Source organism: Pelophylax lessonae, assembly GCF_965119305.1.
Source record: "Pelophylax lessonae genome assembly, chromosome: 8".
In the NCBI taxonomy this organism is placed as follows: Eukaryota; Metazoa; Chordata; class Amphibia; order Anura; family Ranidae; genus Pelophylax; species Pelophylax lessonae.
The window spans coordinates 235053619-235068567 of record NC_138775.1 but is presented as its reverse complement, the minus strand read 5'-3'; the positions used below and the strand labels follow the sequence as shown (position 1 = coordinate 235068567).

Sequence of the window (14949 nt, the reverse complement as noted above, 5' to 3'; positions counted from 1 at the left end):
TTTTTTTTCCCCCAGAAGGACAGAGCCATCTTTGTTTGTTCTTGGTTTACACTAAGGCTCCGTTTCCACTACCGCAGCTACGAACTCGTGCTACTTCTAGCGCGACTTCGTAGTGAAAGTTGTTTGCAGCTTTCAGTGCGACTTGTCCCTCATTATAGAGGGAAGTCTCACTGAAGTCGGCCCAAAAGTAGTGCACAAACTACTTTTGAAGTCGCCACAACTCAAGTCGCGGCAGTGGAAACGGGCCGAATTGAAATGAATGGCTTTTGACTTGCTGTGCGACTTGACATGTGTCAAGTCGCACAGCAAGTCGCAATAGTGGAAACGAAGCCTAATGCGTCATAGGAGCCATCTTGTTAAACCCCAAGTCAGATTACCTGTGAAATTCAATATTTCCCTAATGAGAGCTTTCTTAACTAATACTACACAAGTCTGTCTGACTCCTGCACTACCTTGGTCCGACTTTGATATGACTTTAATGCCTCATAGTGTGAAAATTCACTTCAAAGTTGTATCCAATTCCAAAGTCACACGACTTTCAGTGCAACTTTGGAAGTCGGACTAGAGTGAACCGAGCCTTGGGGTTCATTAATGGACATCACAGGAGAGAGGAGACTGAGGGAATGCTATCTTCTGCCTGCAGCAGGTCAAAGTTAAGCTCCTAGAGCACGAGAATAAAAAAACATGATATTTACTTTTTCTATTTGGCTTGTGTAAGATAAAGCACATCATGTTTATAATGTTGTGGCAAGGATTAATCTGTGTGAGCTACAAATTTTCATTTAACCGTTATTTCTGCATTCTTTAGGCCCGCAGTGTAAATGTGAAAACTCGGGTTCAGTCCGGCTACAAAGATCAGTTCAGCCTTGAGATTAGCGGCCCTGTCATGCCACATGCTGTACATTCACTAACGCTTTTACTCAGAGCAGCACAGAAGGGGAGCTTCTCAACTTCACTGTATACACATGAGCCAACCACAGTGTTAAACACATCCATCCATGACCAGTACTGCAAGGTGAGTGCTGGGTAGAGGTACAGTCCCTATAGTGTTAAACGCAGGTGTGTGTGTGTGTTGAGGGGGGTTTCGTACTGCAACATGCCCATCACTCCTCTTGTAAATATGGCTCGCCTCGTTTTTTCAATAATCATTTCTTTGCTTATTTAGGGTAAAGTTACAGCTTGAATTCTGAGGGTAAGGTAGGCATATGAACTGCTTTCCACTCTCTCCCACATCTCCCTGTTAACCTTCTAGAGCGGGAGAAAAATACAGTACTTTATAGCATGCACACTCCACACTTTTTTCTCCTGACATGCAGCAATGCAACACTTATTGCTGTCATGAAGACAGTCCTTAGCCTTGAGTAATCTGCTACCTACTGTTGGGTTGGAATTAACCTAACCATTTTATGTGTGTGGTCTGGGATCTCCAGCTGGCCTACAGAATGGGTGGGAGAACCATTTTAATTCACTAAAGTCACTCTCTTGTAGCTCACTCCCCCCCCTACCCCCCAGCAAGGTCTTAGCCGCTGTAACCTTTTCAGGGTGAAGTACGTCACGATGCTTGCAGCTACAGAGCTTGCTAACAACTGCATTTTGTCAGTTATTTAAGGTGTTTTAAAGGCAGTATGCTACAAGAGACAATGAACAGTAAAGGACTAGTAAGAGAACTGCCCTGTCTCTCGTGTATCCAACATTGCAACAGGGCCAAGACAAACACTTCTTGTGCAGGCTGCAACTTACCACCTCTTCTTTTGAGAATGTGAGATCCCTAGTTTCAAGACCCAAGTTTGTGGGTTGCAAACACAAAAAAGTATAGAACTGAGGTGTTCACAGCATGCATGTTCTGGCTCTCATTTGAAAGCATTAGAAGACACACATGCAACTTTCACTTTCAGAAAGAGGCCAGCAATGATTATCTCTAAAATACAGCTTCCGGGAGGGGATTAAAGGGAATTTTTTGGAATACGAATATGGGAGCTGCAATTGCACTGCAGGGGTCTAGAGTTACTGTATATTGTTATATTGTATCCTTGCGTCTGTCTCTAGTAAGTCAGGAAAATGGATCAGGTGTCTTGATTTTACTTGCTGCATACTTTTCTGGATAAGTGACTGACTAAATAAGCCAAGTAAAATAATCGCAGCCTTTGGAGCTTGGACCACAACTTTCGAACTTGACAGCCAATGTGTCTTGAAAGGTTTCCTTTTTTTTGTGATTAGTAGCAGCAAGTTTATAAAAACTGATGCTTACTGTGTAGAGAGCTCCTCTGAACACTGCACATTGGTCTTAATTTTTGGTAGTGCATCCCAGGAGCTCTGAAAACCACATGGCGCGATGCACAGTGACCAGCCTCTGCCTCATCACTGTAATGGGCAACCTCATTAAACACTAGTAAGGCTCAGGAGGCCAGTAAGAAAAGGTTAAGTATAAAAACTGGTTGTATATCAAAACACTTCATTTTTAGGGGATCTGTAGATAATCGTACAACACCCGGAGGTGCCTTTTCTACGGTACAATTCGCAGTAGGTTTGTTTGGTGAAGAATACGTGTATTGTAATATGGGAAGTGTCATAGCTGATCTTTCATTTTTAAAATGCTAATTGTTTGGTTGTTCCGATCCAATGCCTCCAGCATTGACCAGGAACAAGTATGCAGATTAGGCATTTGTCAGTAATTTATACAATTGATGCTAAAGACAGCCGGGTACTTATGAATCTCTTCCCCAGTACCGGAGTTTACTGTCCACATTGCACAGGATTTGCTCAAGGTGTGTATGTGTGTATGTGTGTATGTGTGTATGTGTGTATGTGTGTATGTGTGTATGTGTGTATGTGTGTATGTGTGTATGTGTGTATGTGTGTATGTGTGTATGTGTGTATGTGTGTGTGTGTGTGTGTGTGTGTGTGTGTGTGTGTGTGTGTGTGTGTGTGTGTGTGTGTGTGTGTGTGTATGTGTGTGTATATATATATATATATATATATATATATATATATATATATATATATATATATATATATATATATATATATATATATATATATATATATATATATATATAATATATAATTTTATATTCGTATCTCACAAAAGTGAGTACACCCCTCACATTTTTGTAAATATTTTGTATCTTTTTGTGTAACACTGAAGAAATTTGCTACAATGTTAAGTAGTGAGTGTACAGCTTCCATGACAGTGTAAATTTGCTGTCCCCTCAAAATAACTCAACACAGCCATTAACGTCTAAACCGCTGGCAACAAAAGTGAGTACACCCCTGAGTGAAAATGTTCAAATTGGGCCCAATTAGCCATTTTTTTTCTTCCCCGGTGTCCTGTGACTCAGTGTTACAAGGTCTCAGGTGTGAACGGGGAGCAGGTGTGTTAAATTTGGTGTAAGGTTCGCCATTACTGGCCTAGGCTATAAGATGATTGCCAAGACCCAAAACTGAGCTGCAGCACGGTGGCCAAGACCCATACAGCGGTTTAACAGGACAGGTTCCACTCGGAACAGGCCTCGCCATGGTCGACCAAAGAAGTTGAGGGCACGTGCTCAGCGTCCTATTCAGAGGTTGTCTTTGAGAAAGTCTGAGTTATTACCTGATAACTTCCTTTCCAGGAATCCTCCAGGACGGTCACATGAGAGATAGGCTCCTCCTCCTACAGAAAACACAAGCACAGATATGTTTAAAATGGCTGCCCACCGGCTGCCCCTCAGTTATATAAAGATGAACTGGACAGCGTAGGCTTTTAGCCTCCAATAATCTATAATACAGTTATCCAATAGGGTGGGGGTCCATCGTCCTGGAGGATTCCTTGAAAGGAAGTTATCAGGTAATAACTCAGACTTTCCCAAGTCATCCTCCAGGACGGTCACATGAGACCCCAACGATGTATACCTAGGGTGGGACTACCGCTTGCAGGACCTTTCAACCGAATCTTTAGACCTTGGTTGGAGACCAGAACAACCCTGTGGTAACCTACAACCGTAGAGTCCCTGGACCAGGAGGCTGTTCTGCCGATTTGACAGATGGAAACCCCAGTCTTTACTGTCCAAGCAGTAAGAAGTGCCTTGACCTATGAATGAAAGGTGTGACATAGGGCCGATAAGGCCGCTCCTATGGCCAATTGGATCCACGTGGCTACAGAGTTCTACAAGGCTGCTTTGCCTATGTGAGTGGTAAAAAACAAACATGTTGGATGCACTACCGAATGGTTTAGTAGCCTCCAGATAATGCGGGGCGTCCTTCCAGACTCCTAGTATGGCAGCAAATCCTACCTCCTGGTTTGAGGGATTTTTCGGACGGGAGCACTACTAACAGACCGGTGAGAGTCAATGCGACCTTTGTAGCCAGCAAATGGTCTGTTTTGCGTACCGATATATCGGGACCGGACTTTGATAGGTTTGAAGAAACTGTTTAACTACTGATTATCATATGCCAGCCTGTCGGTAAATACTGATAAAGCGACAACCTGGAGCTTGAGGGTACACCCAACGAGCCCCTGCTTCTGCGCCATCCAGGAGGAAATCTAAAATGCCTAGGCTTCCCGGATTTCTATTTTTGGGCTGCATTATTAAGTATTTACTTTTGCATAATTTGTTGTAAATTTTCCTGGTGAGCTTCCTACTTTACAGTAGGGTAAAAGCTATCCTGCAGAGAGACTCTAGCTTGATGGTACCCGCTTTTTCGGATCCATGCTGCTAGTTTCAAAGTGCAGATGTGGGAGTGATGGGATCCTGATAGAATTCAGAAGGTTGCCCCGGTTCAGAATGAACTAGAAGGCTGTTCCGGAAGGAACCAGGGGTCGTCTTCTGCTATTTTTTCCCCAGGTGTGTAGACATGCCTGGGTTGGTGGAAATGTGTGGGCGAAGCATGGGTGTGCGCAGCCTATTGCATTAGGGTGTGCACCCCAAAGTTTAAATACACATGCATGTGTTTGCCTACATGTATATGGCCCCGGTACCTTACTCTCCCTGCTGGCAAAGTGAAATAGAAGTGTGTGGCACTTCTCTTATGGCAGAGCAGGTCCGAGGGAGATCTTTCCCATCTCCTCACTGGCAAACGGAGCGATAATGCTAATGTGCCCTAGGTGATTAGGGTGTGCCCAGGCACACCCGGCACACCCTATGCGCACGCCTATGGGGCGAAGCTGAATTGCCCCCGGAGCCTGAGGGGTTCTATCCCTAGAGAATCCTCTTATCTGTAGAAGAAGTAATCTGCCCCCTTTTTGAGTCCGCCGTTCTCAATCAGTCGTTTTTCAGTTTCTCAAACTTCGAGAAGACCCCCACTCCGAGGGAGTGCCTTGAAGACTCCGAGGTTCAGATTCCATTCCGCCGGGTCAGCGATTTAGAAGGTCCGCCAGTCCAATGGCCTTCCTTTTTGTGGACTGCTGACATGGACCTGGCGCATCTCTGCCCCTGACCATAAGTCGTGGGCTACTCCTGAGATATTATGATCGTGGACCACCCCTTGATGGTTGGTGTACACCCTCATCGTGACTTCGTCATAAAGTGACTTGACTGAGGTCCCAGGGTGTCAGTGTGGGGTTTAAGCATCACTTTTTCCAGTAAGTTTCCTTATGGTTTCACTAGCCTTTGGAAACTTATTCTGCGAGCTGTGGCCCTTTCACTGGTAAGAGCCAGCGCAGGGGTTCGAACCTATGCTTTGACAGCTAGTGTAGTCAAGGGAGACTTTATGGAAGAGCGCTTAGCCTGCCAGCTATGTCTGTTACCTCTGATATTACTTGGATATGCAGAGCAAGATGGGTTTCCCCTGTCGCTGCGAGTTCTCTTACTGAAGTGTATCAGTGGTAGCTTCTGCTGATCAGGTGGATTGCGGGCTACCTCTGGAGCGGATATTTTTTCCCTCTGACGGGTTTGCCTGTGGAGTTGGGCCCCTTGGACTGTTGAAACTGAGGCCGACATGCGATCAGGTGGGATCACAAATGTGCCATCTTGTAGCCCGTACCCTGGCTAAAGTATCTTTAGGGCCGCTGTGTCGATGGTGTAGCCTCAACCCCCCCCCCCCCCCACTGTTATGGGGTACTGTCGACATTTCGTATGTTGCTTTTCCCGTCTAAGAAGGTAAGCAATATTTAAGGGGTCCGTCCGACTACAGATGAGGTCATCATTCCATTAAGAAAATCCCCCTTTCATTCTAAGCTCCTGGCTCATTTCTACCACAATTTTGGTGAAAACTGTGTGGGGCTGCATAAATCCCAAAAGGGGAGAGGCTGATATAGGAATCGGCAGCTCTGCCTTTCTGCGCGTATAGTAAATCTGGGGTCTGCCAAATGGCTGGGACGAACCAGAGCAGGAAAATAGGCCTACTTCAGGCCTAGGGTAGGCAGTAAAGCTGTCTCAGGAAACAGGCGTCTCACTGGCAAGATGTACTACGTCTACATTTTCTGTACTGAATCCAGTAATTGAGGCTTTTTAGGTTCCTGCTTGGGCAGAGTTTGCCCAAGGGTTTTTGCTCTTGGAGGAACCAGGGAGTAAAAGCCCCCAATACGCTGAGAAAGAAGGCGCTCTTTGATCCCCCTACCAACCAGTAAAGTCACGACTGCTACCTGCATGGCTTTCCTTAGACAAGGAGGTTCGAGAAGGGGTGAGACAGAGGTTGGATGGCGAATTTGCCATAAGTTCAATTCTGTCCATAGCTGGAGAAAATGTCAGTCTGCCCTGCCCTTCTGGAGAACTGGCCTCCGCTGGGATATGTTCCTGAAAGTTCCAGGATTGGGGAAGAGGAGGTCTACCCCCGAGATCCGATGAGATAAGGAGCGTTCAGGGTGATGTGGCATAAACTACGATATCCCCTGTTAAAATAGAGAAACCTCATGGTAGTTTGTTAATCTTATCTCCTTTTCAAGTGAGTTTCTCCCCTGGTGCCTCCAAAGCCCTTTCGGCTTCTCTATTTTTTTTTTTTTTTTTTTTTTGGACTAAAGCCCCTGGCCTTGACCATTGTTCTTGCCAGCACTGTGGTTGAGTACTGGACCAAGCAGGTTTCTCTCAAAGGAGATTTTGCACCACTAGCCCATGTCGAGTCTGGAGCCCGAAGGCCCCGGGGAGACTTCTTGCATCTAGTACATGATAACATGATGACCCTGTGAAGCTCTTGCAAAGTCACCTTATGTACCGCTATTTAATTAGCTTATCTTTGTCTAGGTTTGAACTCATGGTTGCGAGGTGCATAGCAAACCACTACACCCACTATGCCCCTCAGGTCCACCCCGGAAGAGGGGTGGGGGGGTGGGGTTGGAAGTCGACAGTATGTACATGTAAACATACACGCACATGTATATTACATACATGTGCCCCCACTTCTACCTACAGCAACTGGTGTTCCCGGGTGGATTCCCATCCAGGTACTAACCCTGCCTGATCCTGCTCAGCTCGTGAGCAGATGTGGTCATAGGTGAATAGTGTTTCTAAATTTCGCACTGCCACATGCCCAACGTGGGGCTTTCCACTGAAGAAACTGCTCTGGGTGGAAAAGATCCTAAGGGTGAGCCTGTCCCGAGGACAGGTGCCCTTAAACGATGGTCCAGCTCCCGCTAGTACATGCCCTCCCAGTGTCTCCCCTGTGGTCAGGAGAAAAGGGAAATATAGCTGCTAGCGGATATGGTGCTTAAGCCTACCGCACCTGGTATTCCCAGCGAAAGAAAGATCTACTTTTCTACCTACCTTGTGACCTAGCTGGTGCTTGATCACTCAGGTAGGGGTGTAAATACATGAGGATGGGGGAAAAGACAAACGGACCTATGCAATCTCCCTGCATCAGGATGCTGCTCTACACTTCCAGTGTGGCTCAATAGTGTAGCTGTCCCAAGAGCCCGAGGAACCTGGCTTTACTCACACCGCTAGCCATGCCCATCTAAAAATAACGCCATTATTGATGTGTAAAAAAAATGGCAGGAAAGCAAGGGTCAGTGCCTCCCCATTTTTCCCTCTTAGGAAACCCCCCCCCCCCCTCATCTCCAACTTACCGTACCAGGCTGGCCTGCTCCAACAGCCTCTGGTAGGTGGCTAGGTCCTCCGCCACAGGGACCATCTAGAGGGGAGGTAGCACGCCATTGTTGAGCAAGGGAACCAGCGCTTTTCTGTCCCATGATGGGAAGTCAGCCCAGGGGACAGCCGGTGGTGGTCGCAGGGGTGGCGAACCGGAGCTGCTGTCTGTTCCAGGCCTGTGCCGCCAAGATCGGAAGCCCACTGAGGGTGGGCGGGAGGCGCCATGGCCCAACTGGTTCCGTGTATTGGTGGGGATAGACAGGGAGCAACGCTAGCTGCTATCTCCCGCACCTTCCCCAACTCAAGATGGCCGCCGCCCTAATTCCGGTCACGGCGCCATTTTGAGAGCGTCGCTTCCGCCGCTCCAATGGCGAGGCTGGTTGGAGTGCTGCACACGGAAGTCCCCAGTCCTCTGGGGCCCGGTGTGCGAGCCTTAACTGGAGGGGTGGCGGGCAGCCTCACCAGGACCTCCGGCTGGCTGAAAAGTAGAAACCGCTCCTCTTAGGCTCTTCACTTACCTAGTCTGGCCTCAGCAGAGGTAAGTGGAAATTATTGCTTGATGAGGTACAAGCCCTCCCCCTGCTGCCATCAAAAACACCCCCTGGTGCAAGATAGGGTAACCGGGGATCAAGCTGAGGGGGAGTCCTGAAGTACAGGTCTCACCCCAGGAAATCCCACCTTCCTTACCCCAAAAAAACCTGGAGCTGGTGGCCTCACCAGCAGTATCCAGGTGTAGGAAGGGGGTGCCCAGGGACGCCTGCCTTGGACAGGGAAGAAAAATAACAAACGGGGGATGAATGTCATCTTCAGCTCATGCCTGTAGGACAGGAAACACAAGAGCTGAGGGACAGCCGGTGGACGGCCATTTTAAACATATCTGTGCTTGTGTTTCCTGTAGGAGGAGGAGCCTATCTCTCATGTGACCGTCCTGGAGGATGACTTGGGAAATAGACTTATGAGTGCTGCCAGCATTGCTGCAGAGGTTGAAGGGGTGGAGGTCAGCCTGTCAGTGCTCAGACCATACGCTGCACACTGCATCAAATTGGTCTGCATGGCTGTCGTCCCAAAAGGAAGCCTCTTCTAAAGATGATGCACAAGAAAGCCTGCAAACTGCTGAAGACGAGCAGACGAAGGACATGGATTACTGGAACCATGTCCTGTGGTCTGAAGAGACCAATGTTACCTTATTTGGTTATAGATGGTGTCAAGCGTGTGGGGCGGCAACCAGGTAAGGAGTACAAAGACAAGTGTCTTGTCTACAGTCAAGCATGGTGGTGGGAGTGTCATGGTCTGAGGCTGCATAAATGCTGCCTGCACTGGGGAGCTACAGTTTGTTGAGGGAAACATGAATGCCAACATGTACTGTGACATACTGAAGCAGAACATGATCCCCCTCCCTTCAGAGACTGAGCTGCAGGTCAGTATTCCAACATAATGACCCCAAACACAACTCCAAGACAACCACTGCCTTGCTAAAGCTGAGGGTAAAGGTGATGGACTGGCCAAGCATGTCTCCAGACCTAAACACCTTTGAGCATCTGTGGGGCATCCTCAAATGGAAGGGGGAGGGAGCGTAAGGTTGCGAACATCCACCAACTCTGATATCGTCATGGAGGAGTGAAAGAGGACTCCAGTGGCAAACTGTGAAGCTCTGACGAACTCCATGCCCAAGAGGGTTAAGGCAGTGCTGGAAAATGGTGGCCACACTAAATATTCACATTTTGGGCCCAAATTGGACTTTTCCACTTAGAGGTGTACTCACTTTTGTTGCCAGTGGTTTAGACATTAATGGCTGTGTTATTTTGAGGAGACAGCAAATTTACACTTATACAAGCTGTACACTCACTACTTTACATTGTAGCAAAGTGTCATTTGTGCAGTGTTGTCACATGAAAAGATATAATATATTTACAAAAATGTGAGGGGTGTACTCTGTGAGATACTGTGTTTTTTATATATATATATATATATATATATATATATATATATATATATATATATATATATATATATATATATATATATATAGAATTTTTGTTCTATCAGGTTTATGTGCATAAAGGAATGTGCAGCGCCAATATAGCGTAATATGCAATAGTTCAATGAATACAAGTGTGTATTGGAAAAACAATCCAAAAATTAACTATGAAAGTCCAGTGTAAAAAAAAAAAAAAAAAAAAAATTCTTAAATATCTGCTGCGGGTAAGCTATTCTCACCCGATATTCCCTTCATACAATCTCCTCGATGGATGTAAGCTGGAGTGAATGAAGCTCACCAGGAGCCAGAGAAATGCTGTCAGTGTCACCTCAGCACTGAATCTTCCTCTCCCTTTTTCCCCCGGTTTCTCCCCACGGGCTGCGCTGTCTGGTGTCTCCTCTAAGCTCCTTACTATCTGCTATCCCCCCCCCGCTACAGACAGAAGGGATCTGCTATAGCTGAGGGGAGACACCAGACAGCACAGCGGCCTGTGGGGAGAAACCGGGCAGAAGTGAGAGGGAGATTCATGCAGTGCACATTTTTCTTAAAGACACTTGTGCTTGCTGCTGTAAGGGCATCCATCTTCTCTCTGGTGAGTGTTGATCTGATGGGGAGATGCTGGCTCACCTCTGAATACTCTTCCTTAAAATTTGTTTCTTCATGTGGGGAGGCTTTCTGCTTGTATGCACTTTTTTTTTTTTTTTCTTTTTTTTTTTTTTGCACTGGACTTTGGTAGACTATTTTTGGATTTGGTTTTCCAATATACACTTGTATTCATTGAACTATTGCAGATAATGCTATATGGACTTTTAAGTTTATTTCACTGATTGCATCGGCTCTGCACATTCATTTATATATGTTGATATGAGTTTTGGGTATACTATTTATATGTGAAAGCTGCCACCGAGATCACTTCAGGACACCGAGTTTTTTTTTTTTTTTTATGTATGGTATATAATTTTTTTTTTTTTTTTTTTCTTTTTTTATTCCACCCCTAGGAGAAAGACAGTTCTGAGCTTGTAAACTGTGGACTGCACCCTCTTACCTTAGAACAGTTCAGTCAGTCATCAATCCTTGGAAAGACCTCATTACGCCAGCTGGAACTGAGCGACTATATGTACACCTGGAAATGCTGAACGTTTTCATAGTCCTATGAACTGATCACTATGTGATGTCATCCAGGCAGTTCCATATACCCTGTGCAATGACACAGGATCTCCACTGCCAGGAGCTGCCTGGGTGACTCTGGTATGGAAGCTTCATGGTTTTATTTGTTTTAATTTTTCTACTCCAATGACATGAACAAAGGTGATTGTTCTGTAAGCCACGTTACCAATTTTTAAAAACATTAAATTATATTTTAATCAGCTGTGAACCAATGCTTTTACATTCTGAGTTTTTATAGGGGGAGAGGAAATCAGCCTCGCTCCAATTAGCTTTTCTTGCAGTATTTTTAATACCGGCGCATTGAATTCACACAGTGATGTCTCCAACCCAAAACCAGCCTTCCTTGAAACATTTCACTACTCCTGGCTTGCTCACAAGGATAGGGAACTGCAAAATAGCCAATGAGAAATGCAGAGAGACTGTGATGGCTGGCACCTAGGTTGTCCATGTGCAGGAGAGGCTAGTCTTGAGTGGAGCTATGGATCTGTGTGTTTCTAATCTGAGTGTTTGATGCAGAATTTTATATAAGGAATCCTTAGTGGACCTCTGTCTTATGCTTCATGACATTTCAGTGCTGAATAATGAACCAAATTTGTGAAGTCACCACCACTTGCTTGATATGTTGATCTTCCTGTATTGAACTATCCACAAATTGGGGATGATTTGCTACAGAAGTGAATACAGTTTTATTGGGCTATGTTTTTAAAAAAAATTACTTTAGTAAATCAACCTCATTGTACCGGGAGACAAAACAAGAGGATTTATTCACTACAGTAGTTCCAAGAGCAGCAGCTAATCACAATCAGATTTCAGTTTATTCAAAGCCAGATCATCGAAAATTGGATTCTAATTGATGGTTACTGTATCATCTTTTCTCAAATAATGCAAGCCATTGATGCCCTCTATTTCTAGTAAAACAGTAGGTCCATTTACAGGTTTAAAGTAGAACTATAGGCCCCCCCCCATTTTTGGATAGTTAGGGAGGGTTATATAACCCCTGTTGGGTGTTTTTTGCCATCTGTGTCCCATTGGAGAGATTTACTTTAGTCCTGTCCCATACCTAAAATAGGAAGTAAGAGGAAACCCCTGCAAATTAAGGGAATCCCTTTGTGCCCCCCCACGTCACCAGAACTAGTGTCCCCGTTGGAAGGTTTCCCCTCTTACTGTTCTGGGGACAACCCAAAATTTGAGCTTTTCTTTTACTTTGATAATGGTAAATAGGACAAATAGTGTGAATCTCCTTGAACAGGTGTTCAAATCCATCTCCACTCTGTCCAAAACAAAAATGAGAAAAGTTTTGCCCTTTTGTTTAACAACTTCTGAACCAGAAGGTTTTACCCCCTAAATGACTAGGCCATTTTTTTGCAATTTGGCACTGCGTGACTTCAAAAGCTAATTGGTAATGCAATGCTGCATCCAAACAAAATTGAGTCTTTTTTTTTTTGCCCACAAATAGAGCTTTCCTTTGCCTTCCTGCAATTTATTTATTTTTTGCTTAAAAAGGGGGAAAGGCCAAACATTTTTGAAGACATACTTACATTTTCTACTTTCTTATAAAAAATATCCAGAAAACCCAATTTTTTTTTTTCATACATTTAGGCCAAAATTTCTTTAAGCTACATGTCTGATAAAAAAAAAAAATATATATATATATATATAATATACAGTGGGTACGGAAAGTATTCAGACCCCCTTAAATTTTTCACTCTTTGTTATATTGCAGCCATTTGCTAAAATCATTTAAGTTCATTCTTCTTCCTCATGAATGTACACATAGCACCCCATACTGACAGAAAAACACAGAATTGTTGACATTGTTGCAGATTTATTAAAAAAGAAAAACTGAAATATCACATGGTCCTAAGTATTCAGACCCTTTGCTGGGACACTCATATATTTAACTCAGGTGCTTTCCATTTCTTCTGATCATCCTTGAGATGGTTCTACACCTTCATTTGAGTCCAGCTGTGTTTGATTATACTGATTGGACTTGATTAGGAAAGCCACACACCTGTCTATATAAGACCTTCCAGATCACAATGCATGTCAGAGCAAATGAGAATCATGAGGTCAAAGGAACTGCCTGAAGAGCTCAGAGACAGAATTGTGGCAAGGCACAGATCTGGCCAAGGTTACAAAAAGATTTCTGCTGCACTTAAGGTTCCTAAGAGCACAGCGGCCTCCATAATCCTCAAATGGAAGACGTTTGGGACGACCAGAACCCTTCCTAGAGCTGGCCGTCCGGCCAAACTGAGCTATCGGGGGAGAAGAGCCCTGGTGAGAGAGGTAAAGAAGAACCCAAAGATCACTGTGGCTGAGCTCCAGAGATGCAGTCAGGAGATGGGAGAAAGTTGTAGAAAGTCAACCATCACTGCAGCCCTCCACCAGTCGGGGCTTTATGGCAGAGTGGCCCGACGGAAGCCTCTCCTCAGTGTAAGACACATGAAAGCCCGCATGGAGTTTGCTAAAAAAACACCTGAAGGACTCCAAGATGGTGAGAAATAAGATTCTCTGGTCTGATGAGACCAAAATAGAACTTTTTGGCCTTAATTCTAAGCGGTATGTGTGGAGAAAACCAGGCACTGCTCATCACCTGTCCAATACAGTCCCAACAGTGAAGCATGGTGGTGGCAGCATCATGCTGTGGGGGTGTTTTTCAGCTGCAGGGACAGGACGACTGGTTGCAATCGAGGGAAAGATGAATGCGGCCAAGTACAGGGATATCCTGGACAAAAACCTTCTCCAGAGTGCTCTGGATCTCAGACTGGGCCGAAGGTTTACCTTCCAACAAGACAATGACCCTAAGCACACAGCTAAAATAACGAAGGAGTGGCTTCACAACAACTCCGTGACTGTTCTTGAATGGCCCAGCCAGAGCCCTGACTTAAACCCAATTGAGCATCTCTGGAGAGACCCTTAAAATGGCTGTCCACCAACGTTTACCATCCAACCTGACAGAACTGGAGAGGACCTGCAAGGAGGAATGGCAGAGGATCCCCAAATCCAGGTGTGAAAGACTTGTTGCATCTTTCCCAAAAAGACTCCTGGCTGTATTAGATCAAAAGGGGGCTTCTACTAAATACTGAGCAAAGGGTCTAAATACTTAGGACCATGTGATATTTCAATTTTTCTTTATTAATAAATCTGCAACAATGTCAACAATTCTGTGTTTTTCTGTCAGTATGGGGTGCTGTGTACATTCATGAGGAAGAAGAATGAACCTAAATGATTTTAGCAAATGGCTGCAATATAACAAAGAGTGAAAAATTTAAGGGGGTCTGAATACTTTCCGTACCCACTGTGTGTATATATATATATATATATATATATATATATATATATATATATATATATATATATATATATATATATATATATATATATATATATATATATATATATATATATAATTTGCGCAAAAGTTATGGTGTGTATATACTGTAGTTTACGCAGCTTTCACTTTGACTGCCTATCTAATTTCTTGAAGTGCTAAAATGTAAGGTCAGAACAACCCCCCCCCCCCCTTTTTCTATCGTTCATTGACAGACGCAGCTCCATATTCTTCTTTACCATTGGGTTATGCTGCACCCTTTCGGTCCTAGCATGTTTTTTTATGTAAAAAGGGAACTTTTTGTCTAATTTTTTTTTCCTTATGTTCCTGAGAGAATTATGATCAACAGCCGCACTGGGCATCAGACTGGATAGTCTAGATCCTTATGGTCTCCAAGTCTGGCCAGGCAAGCGTGTGCAGGTCGCAGCTCCGCACTAGGCTTTGCCACAACATAGCTCCACTGGACGGGGGCT

The 14949-nt window shown here is 44.7% G+C and overlaps 1 protein-coding gene across 1 annotated transcript in view; it reads left to right on the top strand.

The window, feature by feature from the left end:
- Positions 1 to 11212, top strand: part of DONSON (DNA replication fork stabilization factor DONSON) — a 45962-nt gene extending 34750 nt beyond the window's left edge. The window contains exons 9-10 of the mRNA XM_082265655.1: positions 809 to 1015; positions 10977 to 11212. Coding sequence (XP_082121781.1) covers positions 809 to 1015; positions 10977 to 11114 — 345 coding nt within the window. The 3' untranslated portion in view covers positions 11115 to 11212. The remainder of the gene's footprint in view (positions 1 to 808; positions 1016 to 10976) is intronic.
- Positions 11213 to 14949: the final 3737 nt, after the last annotated feature.